The 15,655-nt window shown below is 42.7% G+C and overlaps 1 protein-coding gene across 3 annotated transcripts in view; it reads left to right on the top strand.

Annotated features, from left to right (window-relative positions):
* The window catches only part of PPP1R17 (protein phosphatase 1 regulatory subunit 17), a 33,146-nt gene extending 17,617 nt beyond the window's left edge, over positions 1–15,529 (top strand). For all 3 annotated transcript variants that reach the window (XM_090050252.1, XM_090050253.1, XM_090050251.1), the window contains one exon: positions 14,455–15,529. In XM_090050252.1, coding sequence (XP_089906378.1) covers positions 14,455–14,534 — 80 coding nt within the window. In that variant the 3' untranslated portion in view covers positions 14,535–15,529. The remainder of the gene's footprint in view (positions 1–14,454) is intronic.
* The last annotated feature ends 126 nt before the right edge of the window (positions 15,530–15,655 follow it).

Genomic DNA, 15,655 nt, shown 5'->3' with positions numbered 1-15,655 from the left:
GTATAAGACCACTGTCTGCTTTGTTTAACTTCATGCCTGTTATTTTATGCCCAGCTGGAGTTATTTTTTGTGGTTAATTTTATTGCAACAGCATCCAAAATGTGCTAGATGCTAGCCGAACATGGAGTTCTGTCCCAGACCTGGTGAGCTTTCCATTTGAAAGAAACTTAGAAAGGAGAACTCTCTTTAGACTCCCCTCAACTGCAAACAAGGAATGAATTCAGATTTCAATTTTTCTTTAAAAAGATTAAGCTCCAACTTTTCTTCCCAGTTTGACCTGAGCTAATTCACTTAGAATGGAGCTATAAGTATTTGTTTGTTTTGTGTTTGTGCAGCACCTAGTTCAACAGGGTCCTGTTCTCTGACTGGGCCCTTTTAGTACTTGTAATATAAATAGTAAAGGTCTGGCTGGGCATCTTTACACAAGATGTTTATTGCTCAGTTGACTAATTAGCTGCACAGTAAATGTGTCAGTGTCTAAACATGTGCCCCTATTAGGTTGGAGTGATCTAATTTACTCCACAGCAGGATAGTACTTGTAAATACATTACTTGTAAATACAGGTATTATCCTGCTGCAGAGTAAAAAACTGCAGCAGTGCATGTATAGATGCTAGAGGGGCTGGCTGAGGCACAAGGGAGCTTCAGTGCGGGGACTGCCTGCCAGCTAGCCAGTGTTAAAACACCATTGTGCCCCAACCAGCCCCTCTGCAGCATGTTGAGCTTCAGAGAACAGCCCTGGGCTGGCAGGCTGACCCCACTGAGCCCCATGCCAGTCAGGGCTGGATCAACCTAGCTCAGTATGCTGTGCATGAATAAACGGCAGAGATTAAAATATACACATTCAAACAGTGTGCTCAGGAGCAATAAACTCCAGAGCAAATAAACTCCACAGTTTATTCATGTGCCGTAATTGCATGTGTAGATGCAGCCACTGAGTGCTAGTGTGAGATCAACAAAACCACTTCAGATTCACCTAGTAATAAGAACCTGCGGTTTTGTGAGGGAAGACAGAGTGCTTTTTCCTACCTTAAATATATTCAATCAGTTCTCTGCTCCACACTTACCTATGTAATGAATGGTGAAAGCTAAAGGCAGGAGGCTGTGTGATTTAATGGATAAAGCACAGAACTGAGAAGACAGGAACACCTGATTTATCTTTATACAGCATTAAGAAGCAGTAATACCAATAAAAAAGAGTAAAACCAATAGCTCTGCTACAGATGTACTGGGTAGTGCTGAAAAAGTCACTTATGCCAAATGTTTCAGACCTAGCTGTCTACAATGAGGCTCTTGAGCATGGTGCAGTTATCAACTGTGCAGGGACCTCTGGCTTTTAGGGATGGACTTCTCAGTGTGGCCAAGCATGTCAAGAAGTGGATGGCTGGGTGTAGGACTAGGGGAAAAAAAGAGGGGGGGAGTGTCAAATGATGTTATTCCTCATTGTTTCTCAGGGAATTTTGAAACAATGAGGGATTTCTAAGAGGCTCCAGCAATGCCCCATATACCAATTGCAGAGCCAAAAGACAATTCATGTCACTGGACGATCCCTCCATATGCTGAAGTGAACCTCCATTTTATACCACTTTTAGGGCTGGTGGTGTGGTATAGAGTAGTTATGGAGAAGCCAGTTCTCTTGGTGTTTGTATGGACCCAGACATCCAATTTTCAACATTTTGGGTCTTAACATCTTTGTTTCTTAATTTCTGGTAGTAAAAATGGGAATGATAATGCTCACCTTCCCCATATCACAAGGGTGTCATGAGCTTTAATTAGTTAATGTTTGCATAGTGCTTTGAAGAGATAAAATACCATAGGAAAGTTAATTATTAGTAGTAGTCAAGGAAGCAATATACCAGCCGCTTCAGATATTAAGGGGTGTGGTGTGTGGAGGGGGTGAGGTGGGGAGGGCAGACAGGAGCTACCCAGCTCCAAACCTAATGCTAAATGTTTCATAAATGAAGATACCTCCAAAAAAAAGAAAAAAGCCTGGTTTTTGGTGATATCTTTTATTGCACCAATTTTATACTTGGGAGAGATGTTAGACAATTTTGAGCACAAAGTGCCCATCAGATCTTGTCTACCACCTTTCTCAAGAATACAGGTGATCTGATAAAAGATACCCCCCAGAAACCATGCTTCTTGCATATTTCCTACATTTACACATCTGAAAAGGGCCCCTTCTATTATACTGCTCCTTACTGCTGCCCCAGCTCAGCAAAGCACATGCTTAAACCTGGTATACACATTTGTCCATGCATCCACACAAACAAGCACACATGCACACACAAAAAGCAAAGGAAAGCAAAATGACTGAAAAGAATGGTAAGTACTTAAAAATAGTTCCACCAAAGGAAAAAATAAAATAAAAACAGCCTTGTAGAAATGAAGTAACTTCAGACTGGGATTTTAATGGTATTTGTGTGGGGAGCTGCATCTTGAAAAAGCTCTGTCATGCACTAACCGAAATCAGTTGTACTGAGCAGAGGTCATGTTACATAATGCCAGCCAATTAGACTTAATACACTGAATGAAGCAGACTTCTTGACTCCAAGTGATTTCTAAAAATGGGGTACCCTTAACTATGGTATGCTAGTTAGTCACTGCAGATCCAATAGACAGAAACATTTTTAAATACTGTGTTGACCCCAGATAATTATATAAATATATAAAAAGGAACATTCTGCACTACTCATGGAAAGCACATGTCAGCACAAGGCACCTCTGAGACTAATTGAACATTACCAGTTAGTTTACTTAATACATTAGCTATACACATTTGAAATTGTGTAGTGTGTTAATGTTGTTTGGGGGTCAGGCCTGGGCTCCAGGGAGTGGGGAGGAGCTGTCTCAGAGTGGAGGACAGGTCCCAGATTCATGGAGCTTGGGGTCACAGCCCAACTAAGTAGCACTGGTTTGGGGTGATGCCCTATGCTTGAGTGGCAGTAGCACCCTAAGCTCTCCTCTCACTTTGCCTACTGAGGGGATGGGGGAGCTCCTTGTCCCCAATCCTGGTGCTGCTCAGCTCCCAGCTCCCCCTCCCAAGCATGGGTGGGGAGTGGGAGATGACTAGGGCATATGCTGCACAGGCAGCAGCAGGGCTGAGGGGTCAAGGAAGCTCTGTCCCTGGGTCAGCAATGCAAGGACAGAGAGCTTCCCCATCCCAGTGCTGCTTATCTCCTGGCAGGACCTGGGAGCTGAGCAGCATGGGGAATGGGAACAGAGAGCTCCCCCATTCCCTCAGCAAGCAAAGTGAGGGGAGAGGTCAGGGTGCTGCTGCTGCTCAACCAAGGGACACTGCATCAAGTCAGTGCTGCTGAGGCAGGCTGAGATCCCAAGCTCCCACTGTGCCTAGGCTGACCAGGAGCATATTGCTTCTGGTCAGCATCTACACATGCTCTACTGCACAGTAGCTAATGCATGGTTAATCTAGTACCTGTATTTCTTGGTACTAGCAAACTTCACATTAGCTTAATTTACTGTGCAGTAAGTCCTGCACACTTGTAGATGCTGATGCTTTAGTGTGCATTAGACTATTCTAATGTGCACTAAAGCATCTCGTGTAGACATGCCCAATGTTGAGCAGTTGGAACTCAGATGCTGGAAGAGGCAGTCTTATGCCTAGTCCTTGGCTCTGAGGCATTATTGAACAACAAGCTATTTAGATGCTTACAAATGCAGATAGGTACACAGGGAGACCACAAAAGTACCTAGCAGGTTAGCTGCTTAATCGCTGTAACCAGCTGGAATCAGATGCCTAGCCTGCTTTGTAAACCTGTTTGGGAATTTTTCTGCAGTAGAAACATAGGACTGGAATGAATCTTCTGAGCCATCAAGTCCTGTCCCCTGAATTTGCAGCGTATCATTAACTAAATAAATTCCCCAAATCATCACTTCAAACCCTCACCAACTACAAAGAACAATATCCGAAGTACTGGAACACCTTCACATACCACTAGGAAAAGGAGGGGAGATGAGAGTACTGCCAGTGCCCCAGCACTGAAAGAACAGGGAAGTAATAATTACTTAATAAAAGCTCAGAAGCTAATATATGCTCAGAAAGGTATCCCGGTACCTTTGTAAATCTGACCCCTCCTAATTAAGCCCCCAGTCCTGCACACATTGGCAAACACAGATGGGTAGCTTTACCCACATGAGCAGTCTCATATAAGTGAATGCATCAGCTCATGTGAATAAAGCTATACATAAGTATGTTTGCAAGATCAGAGCATTGAGCATGGGAAATACTAAAAAAACCCTAATAGCCATGAGCTTCCTACAAATTAGCCTTCATAAACATCCACTGGCTTCCCCTCAAATAAAGCTCAAAATGACTCAAAGGACTGGCCCTTCAACTGAATTAAAAAAAAAAGTTTTGAAGCTTTGTATTTGTAAACACTTCTCTGTTCCTTTTCATTAAAATGTTTTAGTAAACATGTGGGAGAACCAGCAATTTTTAAGTCAATATTGGAGCACATTCATGGAAAACAGTTTTCAGATTTAGAATTACAGTAGTTGCACTGGACTCCTGATGAAGCCCATTCACTGAAGGGAAAGAAACATATCACATGACTTGTGCATCCAGTTGCAAAAACTCCAACTTGAAATTTGCCACATAGAACAATTGTAATGAACTTTTCATGTAAAAAGGACACAGACAGAGACTTAATGGGGGAGACCATTTGGTAAATAATTTCAAATAGCAAATAAGGTGGGAAAAATCTGTTTCATAATGCTTAGTTTGAAAGCAGAAAGAGAGGCAACATTTCTCATAGTGTTTTAAATTAATGATTAGCCTGTCCCTGTATTACTTTGAAAATACAGTGCTTGGGACTTAAACTCCACCCTGACTTGCTATCTTTGCAAACCCTTTTGAGAAAAGCTAAGGGCTTGTCTTAGCCCAATAATATTTCTGAACCTGGAGGCAGCATTCTTCCCTGAACACTTTTGAGCCCCTTTTGGAGCCCCTTTGTGTTACTGGAGCTGCATACAGAGACCAAAATGGGGCGGGGGGCGGGGGGGAACAGGAGATCCCTCTTTTTTAAAGTGCTATATATTAAGTGAGAGGTATTTACTAGTAGTATAATAACTACTGAATGTGGTGAGATGAAGAGTTTTAAAGAGCAACAGAAAATGCTCTTGTTTTTAGAAACCTGGTATAACAGGGCACCACAGGGGCAGGTCACTGGCTCAACATTTGTCATGCAAGTTCAATTTGTGTTAATGCCCATTATTTTGTTTATTTAATCCTTGTCACTTTAACCTTAGTGATCTCTAGTGGGCACATAAGTGGGACACAAGATGTTTAGAGGCACTTTAAGGATCTTCTTTCCTTAGAAGAATTAGTCCTTGGTTCTGATGAATTTGGAAGTGACTGAGGCAGTTAATGAATGTTAGATCATAATAGAAGCATTTTATGATGATGTCTATAAGACTTGCTAATCAAGAACTACTAAAGGGAATATAGTAATAAAGAAAAGGGCAGTGGCCTTGATATGTGTTACAGAAATCAGAGCCCTTGACAATATGACTGCTGATAATACACACACACACACACACACGGATGTGTACACCCAGGCCCCATTTCTGTGTCACACTAACAAGTTAATCAGGACTTACTTGATCACCCAGCCACACGTTCAATCAATTCATGATGTGATGAAAAAAGGAATAAGCTACAAAGTTGTTCCTCAAAATATGTATATGTATCATGCCATTAATTGAATGTGTGGCCAGGGGGCCCTGTGGCTTGGAGCCCCTTTGGCTGATTGGGGCTCCCAGCTGGAGAGAGGGGCCCATGTGCATCCATGGGTCTGGAAGCTTGCAATAGCTGTGGTCTTCCAGCTGTGGGGGTACATGAGGACCTCCCCACAGCTCGGCGCTTCATTCACTGAGGACACTGGGATACAAGCTGTGGCAGCTTGCTTCTTACTAGTGCAAGAGAGTCTGGGCTCAGGCTTCCTCTGCACCAACAGTAAGGCATGATGGGATTAGATTCATGATCCCACAATCACGCCTCCTGCCATGCACATGTCATGGCAGGAGGTGTGATCGTCTGGATTGCAGGTTAAATCCTATTGCAACTTTATTTGCACATGTAGAGGGGTCCCCACGTGCACAAGCCAAGCTTGGTTTATGAAGCATTTCTCCAGTTCTATGCCAGCACAACTCAAGTGACATTTAATTTTAAAAGCAGAGCTGACCTATTGATGAGTCAGACCCCCTTGATCCTCTATGAAATCAATCACAACGGCTTGGTAATTACAATCTCCTTTTGAAATCAACATTCCCAGCTGTCTTTCTGTGGGTACTTACTCCTCCAAGGAGGACATGATTCATTTGCACAATAGAAAATAATCCCTAATGCATATCATGCTAGGGTGCCATGGCTAGGGTGACTTGCATGCTTAGTTGTCACTGAGCCTGGTCTTATTCTCTGCCCTTTCAAAGACGCATAATTTACAAAAATCTACTGTGTGCACCATGGGTGCCATGCTTAAAATGAAAGAGTGACTCACTGTGGCAAAGGACTCATCCAGAATTTACAACTTGTTTACTTTCAGGGTTATTCTACAAGGCAGCAGACAGAGAATAAATAAAACCAGCTCTTGCGGGACTGCTGTGCAAAATAAAATCTCAATTATAGGCTTGGAGACCTGAGAAGCCCCAGCACAGTTATGGGCATCAAATAAAAACAAAAGGGCTGTTCAGTCCCCAGCTGCCTGTATTGGTGTGTGCAGCCCAAGGATCACACATAGTTCTTCATCATTCACTCATTATTTTTAATGTGTCTCCATCCTAGTCACGACCAAAGGCCAATGCTTCTGATGCTACTAGCAGCAGTGAGAAAGACTAGCTGCTTTAACTAATAGAGCTTAATTAACAGATTTTAATTTTTGCCAATGGCTGTCTGCACAAATGCATATCACATAGTATGTGTTTACACAGTAAAGTTGCCATACCCAGCAGCAGGGCCTTCTAGCCATGTTGTTTCATACAGACTTCAGAAGGTGACTTCAGGGTATTTAGCACTGCTGAGAGGCAGGGATAGTTAGCCTCTTCCATGCCCATCTGTGACACCACCTGGACATAGTTTTGCTTCTTTAGGCTTAGCTCAGAGTAACACAGCCTCCCAAGTACAGTGAGTTTATTAAGTAGACGGGCCATGCATATGTGTGAAAGTGAGAGGCCTTGCCTTTCTCCTCCACTTTTCACCGGCTGTCTGACCACTTGAATCAGTCCTGTTCTGGACAGAAACCATCCAGCAATGTGCCAGACTGAACATCCAAAGTGAACTTCTTACTGAATTGAATGAGTTCACTCCTGGAGTGAGGGCAAGAAGGCAGGAAGTAGAACGATGTTCATTGTGTTTTATATCTTCCAGACACTTGGTATGTGTTTCCCTTCAAACCTTCTGTGAGGTACATGCATAGTTACAGATGGGAAACAGCGGTACGGAGAGATTAAGCATTAAGATCAATGCTAGAGCTCACAAATAGAAACCAAGCATCTTCTCGAGCAGGTCCAAGGAGGCTCACAGATCCTCCCCCTCTGTGAGGCACTGGTCAGGCCGCAGCTGGAGTATTGCATCCAATTCTGGGCTCTGCACTTCAAGAGGGAGGTCAACAGCATGGAGAGGGTCCAGAGGAGGGCCACTCGTATGATCAGGGGACAGCAGGGCAAGCCCTATGAGGAGAGGCTGCAGGACCTGAACCTGTTCAGCCTCCAAAAGAGAAGGCTGAGGGGGGATCTTGTGGCCTGTTACAAACTAGTCAGGGGGGATCAGAAGGCACTGGGGGAGTCCCTGTTCCCCCGAGCACCGCCGGGAGTGACTAGAAATAATGGTCACAAGCTGGCAGAGGGTAGGTTTAGGTTAGATATCAGGAGGCGCTACTTCACGGTCAGGGCGGCTAGGATCTGGAACCAGCTTCCAAGAGAAGTGGTGCAGGCTCCTACCCTGGGGGTGTTTAAGAGGAGGTTAGATGCACATCTTGCTGGGGTCATTTGACCCCAGTATTCTTTCCTGCCATGGCAGGGGGTCGGACTAGATGATCTGCTCAGGTCCCTTCCGACCCTACAAACTATGAAACTATGATGCTCCATCTTGGTCTAGAGAACCACATCCTGTAGCAATGAGTTATGCAAAAATTCAGTAATGTCCACAATGGTTGTATTACAACATAAAGATCTCATGAAGATCCAGGGCCTCACTGTACCTAGGCACAGAAAGAAACAGTTTTGCCTGGAAGAGGTCACAACAACAACAAAATGCGGTAGGAGACAGAAAATATTACTCTTGCCAATTTACAGATGAAAACCCGAGTTACAGAGACATTACTCCTATTTATATAAAAAGAAAAATGATAGTGTGTGAACCACCATTGGAAGGTGTCAGCTATTTGGATAGCTAAATACATTTAATCAGCCAATATGTTGGGCTCCTGATGGGAGACAATGTAGCCACAGTTCAGATGTGGCTTTTTCTTCACAAGACAGTTAAAAGTGATAGATCAGATTTAGGCTTACTTAGGCTTATACCAACATTTGAAACATTATTTGTTGCCATCCTCAATTAACACCACAGGCAATTAACCAAAAGTGTTTCTGAAGAGGCCTTTCAGAGTGAGGGTTTTGACAAGAATGTAAATACAAGTGTAACTATAGTGAAATTCTTCCTGAAGTATAGCTACTTAACATTTCTAATGGGAGTAAAGATCATTATAAGAATACAGTCTCAGGCACTTATCCTTCCCTTTGCTGCATTGATTTGTAAGTGTAAAAGCTTAACCAGCTCCTTCAGGACTCCCCCTTTATAAGGAAAGTAAAGAACCACTCAAGGGATGCATCTACATGAGACATTTATGGTGCAGTAGACAAATTAGCTGCACAGGAAATGCCATGTATCTACATGTGCGCCCCTATTAGGCTGGAGTAAACTGATTGACTCCACAGCAGGATGGTATTTGTAAGTATAAATATTATCCCGCTGTTGAGTTATTTTATTCCACAGCAGTGTATGTGTAGACACTACCCGGGCTGGCTGGGGCATGAGGATGGTTCAGTGCAGGGACTGCCAGCTGGTTAGCCTCATGCTGAAGCACTCTCATGCCCCATTCAGCCTCTCCACAGCAAGTTGAGCTGGGAGGAGCAGCCCTGGGCTGCCAGGCTGTCCCTCTGGGCCCTTTGCCAGCCAGGACTGCTCCAACCTGGCTCAATGTGCTGCAGTTGTGGGTGTCTGTGAAGATGTGGTGCTTGGGAGCAGTAAACTACAGAGCAAAAAGCTCTGGAGTTTGTTCATGTGCATTAACTTCATGTGTAGATGTGCCCAGGAGTACTACGCCCACCCCATCCCAGCCCCAGTTCAAGAAGTGTGATTGGAAAACTCTACCGTTCTGCCAGAAAAACTTTTCAAGCTACAGGCAGGTAGATGTACCCCTGAGAAATGCTGAAGATACTCCACATTTCACTACAGACCACTAAGGATATGGCTGATCCAGAAGACACAGAGTTAACTTGCAGCCACTTTTGCCTTTCCATCCTCCCTTCGAGGTCAACTAAGTGCAGCTCTGGCATGGTTCTGAGTTTGGACCTTTAACACTGAAATACTTGATGGGCCAGTTTTGCATTGGACATTTTTTACCAATGCAGGGTTCTGGGGCAAAATGCTACTACAACTTCTGATTTATACACTGCTTTACATAGTAAAAGTTCTTGGCAGACATGTATGATAGATGATCTGTCACCTGCAGAACATGTATATGGGATATTCTGAATGATATAATGCTCATTATACCCTCTTGGGGAAAATTTGGCAAAAAGCCACAGTGATTTGCTTGGAATCAGGAACAGCACACAGGTGTTCCTAAATCCCAGCCATCCACTCATTGCTGTAGGCCACACTGGCATGTGTATTTTTAATTCACATGCTGTCTGAAAAATCCAGACTTCCCACCATGATTATTTGTTGTGGCCATCCCCACTTTTGCTCCAAATTGTGATGAGCATCTATGCCCCTTGTGGACTTTACACTTAAGACATGTCACATGATTAACCAGTTAATCATATTTTAAGTCAGGCATTCATTCAATTAAATAGTGCAATAAATAGGGAGTAAGCCACAATTATTACACAAAAAATGTGTTATAATATTGTAGCTGGTTCCCATCACACCTTAAATTGAATGTGTGGCCAGCACTGGAGCCTTGAAGGGCTCTGATAGGCTCCTGAGGTTGGAAGCACTGGTCACCTGATTAGGGCTCCCTGCCATGCTTGGTTGCCATGTGGTCTCATGGCTGAGAGCCCTAATCAGTTGACAGCCAAGGGCCCCACAGAGGGAAACCTTGATCAGCTGACTTGTGTCCCCAGCCACAGGAGCACCACTTGTTCTCAGGCTCCTCCTGCACTGGCGATATGGCGTGACTGGGATCTGATACCCAATCTGAAATCACGCCTCCTGCTATGCATGTGTCATGACAGAAGGCATGATTGTTGGGATCAGGGATCAAATGCCATCATGCCTTTAACTGAACATCTGTTAGTAATCCTAATGCACTGTTTACGGTTGTTTGATTTTTAGATGGAAACAGCAGTGTATTGGACAGGGTTACAGATCAGATTTACAGTTTCATTTTCCTTTTATACTACACAAATTTTAGGTGTCCTGTCACCTGGTGGATTTCTCATCCCCAAGGGTGGTGCATAGCCTCTCTATACACTGCATGAGGAGTCTGGGCATGTCTGCACCATGGCCACAGCAGGTTCCAGGAAGGACAGGGCCAACCATGCCCCCTCTACACCCTGCATACCTGCATTTGAAAATACACTCCAAACCTGAAATTTGCCATTAAGACCACTCTGGACTCATCCCCAGCAACTGCTCTCGAGCATGCTGGAAACTAAGGGCTCAGAACAGGTTTGGAGGAATGGATCCAGAGCAGTCTGATGGTGAACCGTGAGATTTGGAATGTACTTGCAGGTGGCAAGGAACAGGCCAGACATACTCACAATCACGCCTTTCCTCATTGAGATCCACCCCTGCTGCAGTAGGGACATGCCCTTAAGAGGCCAAGAATGGGGTCCACTAAGGCCAGAATGCTGCAAATGTGATTAGGTCACTCCTCTGGGAAGGGGAGACCTGGCTTCCAGTTGGTGTGCCAATGAATAATTATTTTTGCAAAGCAGAAAATATTGAACAGGAGATATTGAGGAAATCCTTCCCAGAATTGCCTATAGTCTGATTATTACAATGCTGCCCTGGGAAATAGCAGCTGTAGATTTAAATCCCCTCAGAGAAGGAAGTCACAGAGCCAATTTGTGGTGAAATAAGAATTTCAGCCAGGTCACCAGAACAACTGGATCATCTTTACATAGCAAATATTATGCACAGGGCATTTGGGAAAATATGCAAATATAAAGGAAATAAATAGGCATGTCTATATTTTGTTTTGTTTGATAGAAATAGAAATAGAAGTCTGGATAGCAAATAGAAATATTTCCTGTACAGATCTGAAAATGTCATCCCTGCCACTAATTTACAGCATCAACTATGCAATAGTTATTTGAAAAAATACACCATAGTGGGTGTGTCTACATGAGACACTATGCCAACATAGTGACAAAATACGGCAACATAGCCTCAGCGGGCACTAACTATGATACTGCTGCTACTGTGCAGTAGAGTAGGAAACGACCGGTGCATCACTGGGACTGCACAGTGCCAGTGGGTACCGCACAGTCATTTAGTACTTGCTTTAACACAGTCCAACTGTACAGTCAAGGGCACATGTAGACATGCCCACTGTGTTTCAAAATTATGTAAAAAGAACTAGCTTCCCTTCAGTCCCTTGAATTGTTTCACTTTTACAGTAAAATAAGCTGAACAGTAAGAAAGCAGGACCTCAGTTAAATTAATAGCACTTTTGGTCAGCAAAACATGTTCATTAACTTATCCCTTCTTGAAGAGAATTCAGAGCTGAAGAATGCCTTTCTGCATGGCATGGCTTCTTTTGCTCTATTTTCAGACTTCATGACATATTTCATTATGAGAGGGCTTTTAACACAGAAAGAAGGAAAACAAGTTGGTTTGATAGAACAACTTGGCATGCTGAAGTGCAACAGCAGAAACTTGATTTCAGGTGATTTTCTTGACCTCAAGTCATGCTTTCCCTCATCCTGTTTTTGGAATATATTAAGCAACACACCAAGAAAGGTGGATGTAAAACATTTTTTAGAAGCCATTTGTTGGTTTTTACTGGAAATGGACAGTTAAGCAAGAATCAAACTCATCCATTTGCCCATTCACATTGGATCTAATGACTGGTTTTATCCATTCCATTTTAAGAAAGTTATTTTTAATTTTATTTATTGTACTCTATTTTGGTATCACTGTAATACATAAATGCCTCACATGTTATTGGGATCATATTCTAGGCACTATTTATAGACATAGGAAGAGACAGTTTATATTCTGAGATGCTTACAATCTACATAGAAAAGCCAGAAAATGGACAAAAGATAGGATACACAAGGATCCCCATTTTACAGGTCAGATGGAGAGACACAGGGTGCCTCTACATGAGACATTATTGTGTAGTGGTTACCGTGCATACGTTTAGTACTTATGCATAAGTAAGTACTAAATAAATGTGTAGTAACCGGAGTTACCAGCAAACATCTTTTAAGTGACACTACTGAGCAGTAGCCTAATAATACTACACAGTCACATACTAGCACTGCTCATGTTGTGACATGCTACTGCACTGTATTATTTGGCTACTGTGTGGTCAGCGTCTGATGTAGACATGCCCACAGATACATTGTGTGGTAGGCTGTATAGCAAGTCCACAGCTGACTGATCTCTTAAAAACCCTAACTCTCATGCCATCCTTCTTCTTCTTGTCATGTCATATAGGTAGGGCCCTACCAAATTCATGGCAGAAGCAGGCTGTGCTGCAGCTCCTTTAATCTCGTAGGTTCCCCCACGCACACCCCACGCTCACTGATTGGCGAAGGGGCCCCACTTGCAGCATGCTCCTGATCATCAGGGAAGAGAAAACCAGTTTTAAACATGGCATCATTTTTGCCTCCCTGCCAGTCAGCAGCAAGCAGCAGGGTTGCCAGGGCCCCTTGGCCAATCAGTGTTGAGAGGCCCAAAATGGCATCATGTTTAAACCACAGTTTTCGTCTCCCCACCAATCAGGAGCAAGCCACAAGTGAGGCCTGTCTACCAATAAGCAGTGGAGGGGCACACCGGATTAAAGAAGCTGCAGTGCAGCCCAGTTCTGCCATGAATTCAGTAGGGCCCTACATATTGGTACAATAACAGCTGGTCAACAACCAGGACAACTGCCCAGGGCCTTACTAAGCTAACATGCAAATCCCATTCAAAGTGTAGATGAGTAGAGAGAAGGGTCCATGCTTTAGCCCCTGCCCAGCCCCTCAACTTGCGTAAACCTGGTGCTGGATACAATATTTTTAGTGATATACATGAATGTGTTCAGCACTGATCCTGGTTCATCTTTTTTATTTACAACTTGCTGACATTAGGGCTGCATGAACACATTTAAATAGCCTGGGAGAATTCTCCCAGGTTTGCTCTCCTGGTAGAGAAAGTTACCCAAGCTGCATTTACAGACATTTGAATGCTGAGGCCCCAAGGAGTGGAGAGCTTGCAGTGCTGACATTGTACAGATGGAGGATGATGGGGTGGTGATGGGGGAGGCTGCCCTGTGCACACATCTCAGCCTGTTCTGTAGACTTATTTAATCCTCCTTGTGACAAATGGCAGCAGTGCAGGGGGCAGCTCTGACTGGCTGACCCAGACTGCTCAGGGTCACCTGGCATTTCCCTAAAGCACAATGTGGGGATTGTGAAAAGGATGCGTTCTGCTCCCTGCTGGGGCAGCAGAGTCCAACGAGATTTTGCTGGAATCTTGAACAGCAAAACCTAAACAAAATTTTCAACTTAAAACATCCTACACAACCACAATTACCAATATGTAGAGAGATTAAAATATTATTCAGGAGGGTAAGTATATTGCTTTGCCTAACATACTTTTTACAAACAGTTCAACTTCCTAGAATAAACAGCAGTGAGCTAGCTGCTTCAACAATGTGCTGGTTTTGTGGATGTACAATTGTTGTTATTAGAATGTGTTCATTTAGCATTTCTTAAACTGAAGTGCAAACTTATAGAGGGTGAATGAGAAGGAAGAATGGAAAAATTGAAGAAAGGAATAGGGAAACCATAAATGAAGGAAAGAAAGGAAGAGAAAATGGCTCCAGTGTGATTGCAGTGACATAAAGCTGACTTTCTTATTAGACATAATATGGAATCCTAGGGTTACACAGCAGCATAAGATACTGAAAAAGGGCTTTATGATCCAAAAGATTTTGAGACTCACTTTGTTAATTAAACTTTTTTCTTCTTTTGGTTCCCCCTTCTCCCTTCTTTTAAGGTATTAAATTGCTTAGAGAAGAGAAGCAGACAGTGATTGTGGAAGATGAAGAAAAAGATGGAGAAAAATTCCCTGTTTAAGATGATTGCAATGTCTCCAAACTATTGTACATAATTCTGGGTAATTCAAAAGGGCAGCATATAAAAAATCTGTTAATTTTTATAAATACTTTTCTTAAGCATCAATGCATTTAAGCTAGCACCAACTGCTTATCTGCACTTCATGGCTTGTTGGAAGAGACTGAAGTCAATGGATATGTAATTAGGGTTGGAAGAAATGTATCAGATAACTCAGATCAAGATCCTGATTTATATGGGATTTTTCCATATGCTGACACTATCTAAACTGAAGCCTACTTTTGCATATCTGTTATGGTAACAGTTAACGTAAGGAGGGAGCTAGCCAACCAGGCATTAAACGTAGCACTAGTGGGAGAATAGGACAGAGCTTTAGGTTTCTTTTGTTAGGCTGCTTACTGTTGTTTTTTTCTCACAAAAAGGACAGCAGTGGGCAGAAGTAAGCCTCTATCTGCTCCATTTGGCTTAAAATCCTAACTTGTGTTTCCATCCTAATTCTTCATTTCATTACACTTGTTTTACTCTGCTGGCATATCATGGACTGCAGCAAAACCACAGTAGTACAAAAATAGAAACTCAAAATCCCTTTCAGACATCACATGCATGGTCAATACAAGTAGATTATCTGTATTTGTACTTATATTCTCCTTTGTTACAAGCTTTGAGTTTATTCTTATACTAAAAATTAGTACCTCATAAGGGCCATTATTTTAAAAATCTTTAACATTAAGAGTCTAGTGCTCTCAGAAGAGAAACTTCTTAGAAATGTAACAGTTGTCTTTTGTACTAACATGTAGTATTGACTCTTTTCTTTCAGAGATCTTTTTCCAGAGTTGGTGGAATAAGAACTAGCTGGGTAGTGGATCTTTTTAAGCTATGTGTTTTCTTTTGATAAGCGCTCTTGACTTGCTCCTAACCTTTCATTAGGAGGTGCTGTAAAGAGCAATACTCATACTGGAGAATTCAGAGATGTAATGAAAAAAACAATATTTAATAGACTTTGTGTGTTACATGATGCAACAATGATTTCATATTTTTGTATAGCTTAATTCATACAAAAATATATGACAGTGCTTCACAGCCTACTATAATCTGTAGAGTTCATTAAAATATAACTGGCACAC

This window comes from Crocodylus siamensis, chromosome 5 (assembly GCF_052110815.1).
Source record: "Crocodylus siamensis isolate JL-2025a chromosome 5, ASM5211081v1, whole genome shotgun sequence".
Classification (NCBI taxonomy): Eukaryota; Metazoa; Chordata; order Crocodylia; family Crocodylidae; genus Crocodylus; species Crocodylus siamensis.
The sequence above is the reverse complement of the archived record's forward strand: the minus strand, read 5'-3'. Positions and strand labels throughout refer to the sequence as shown.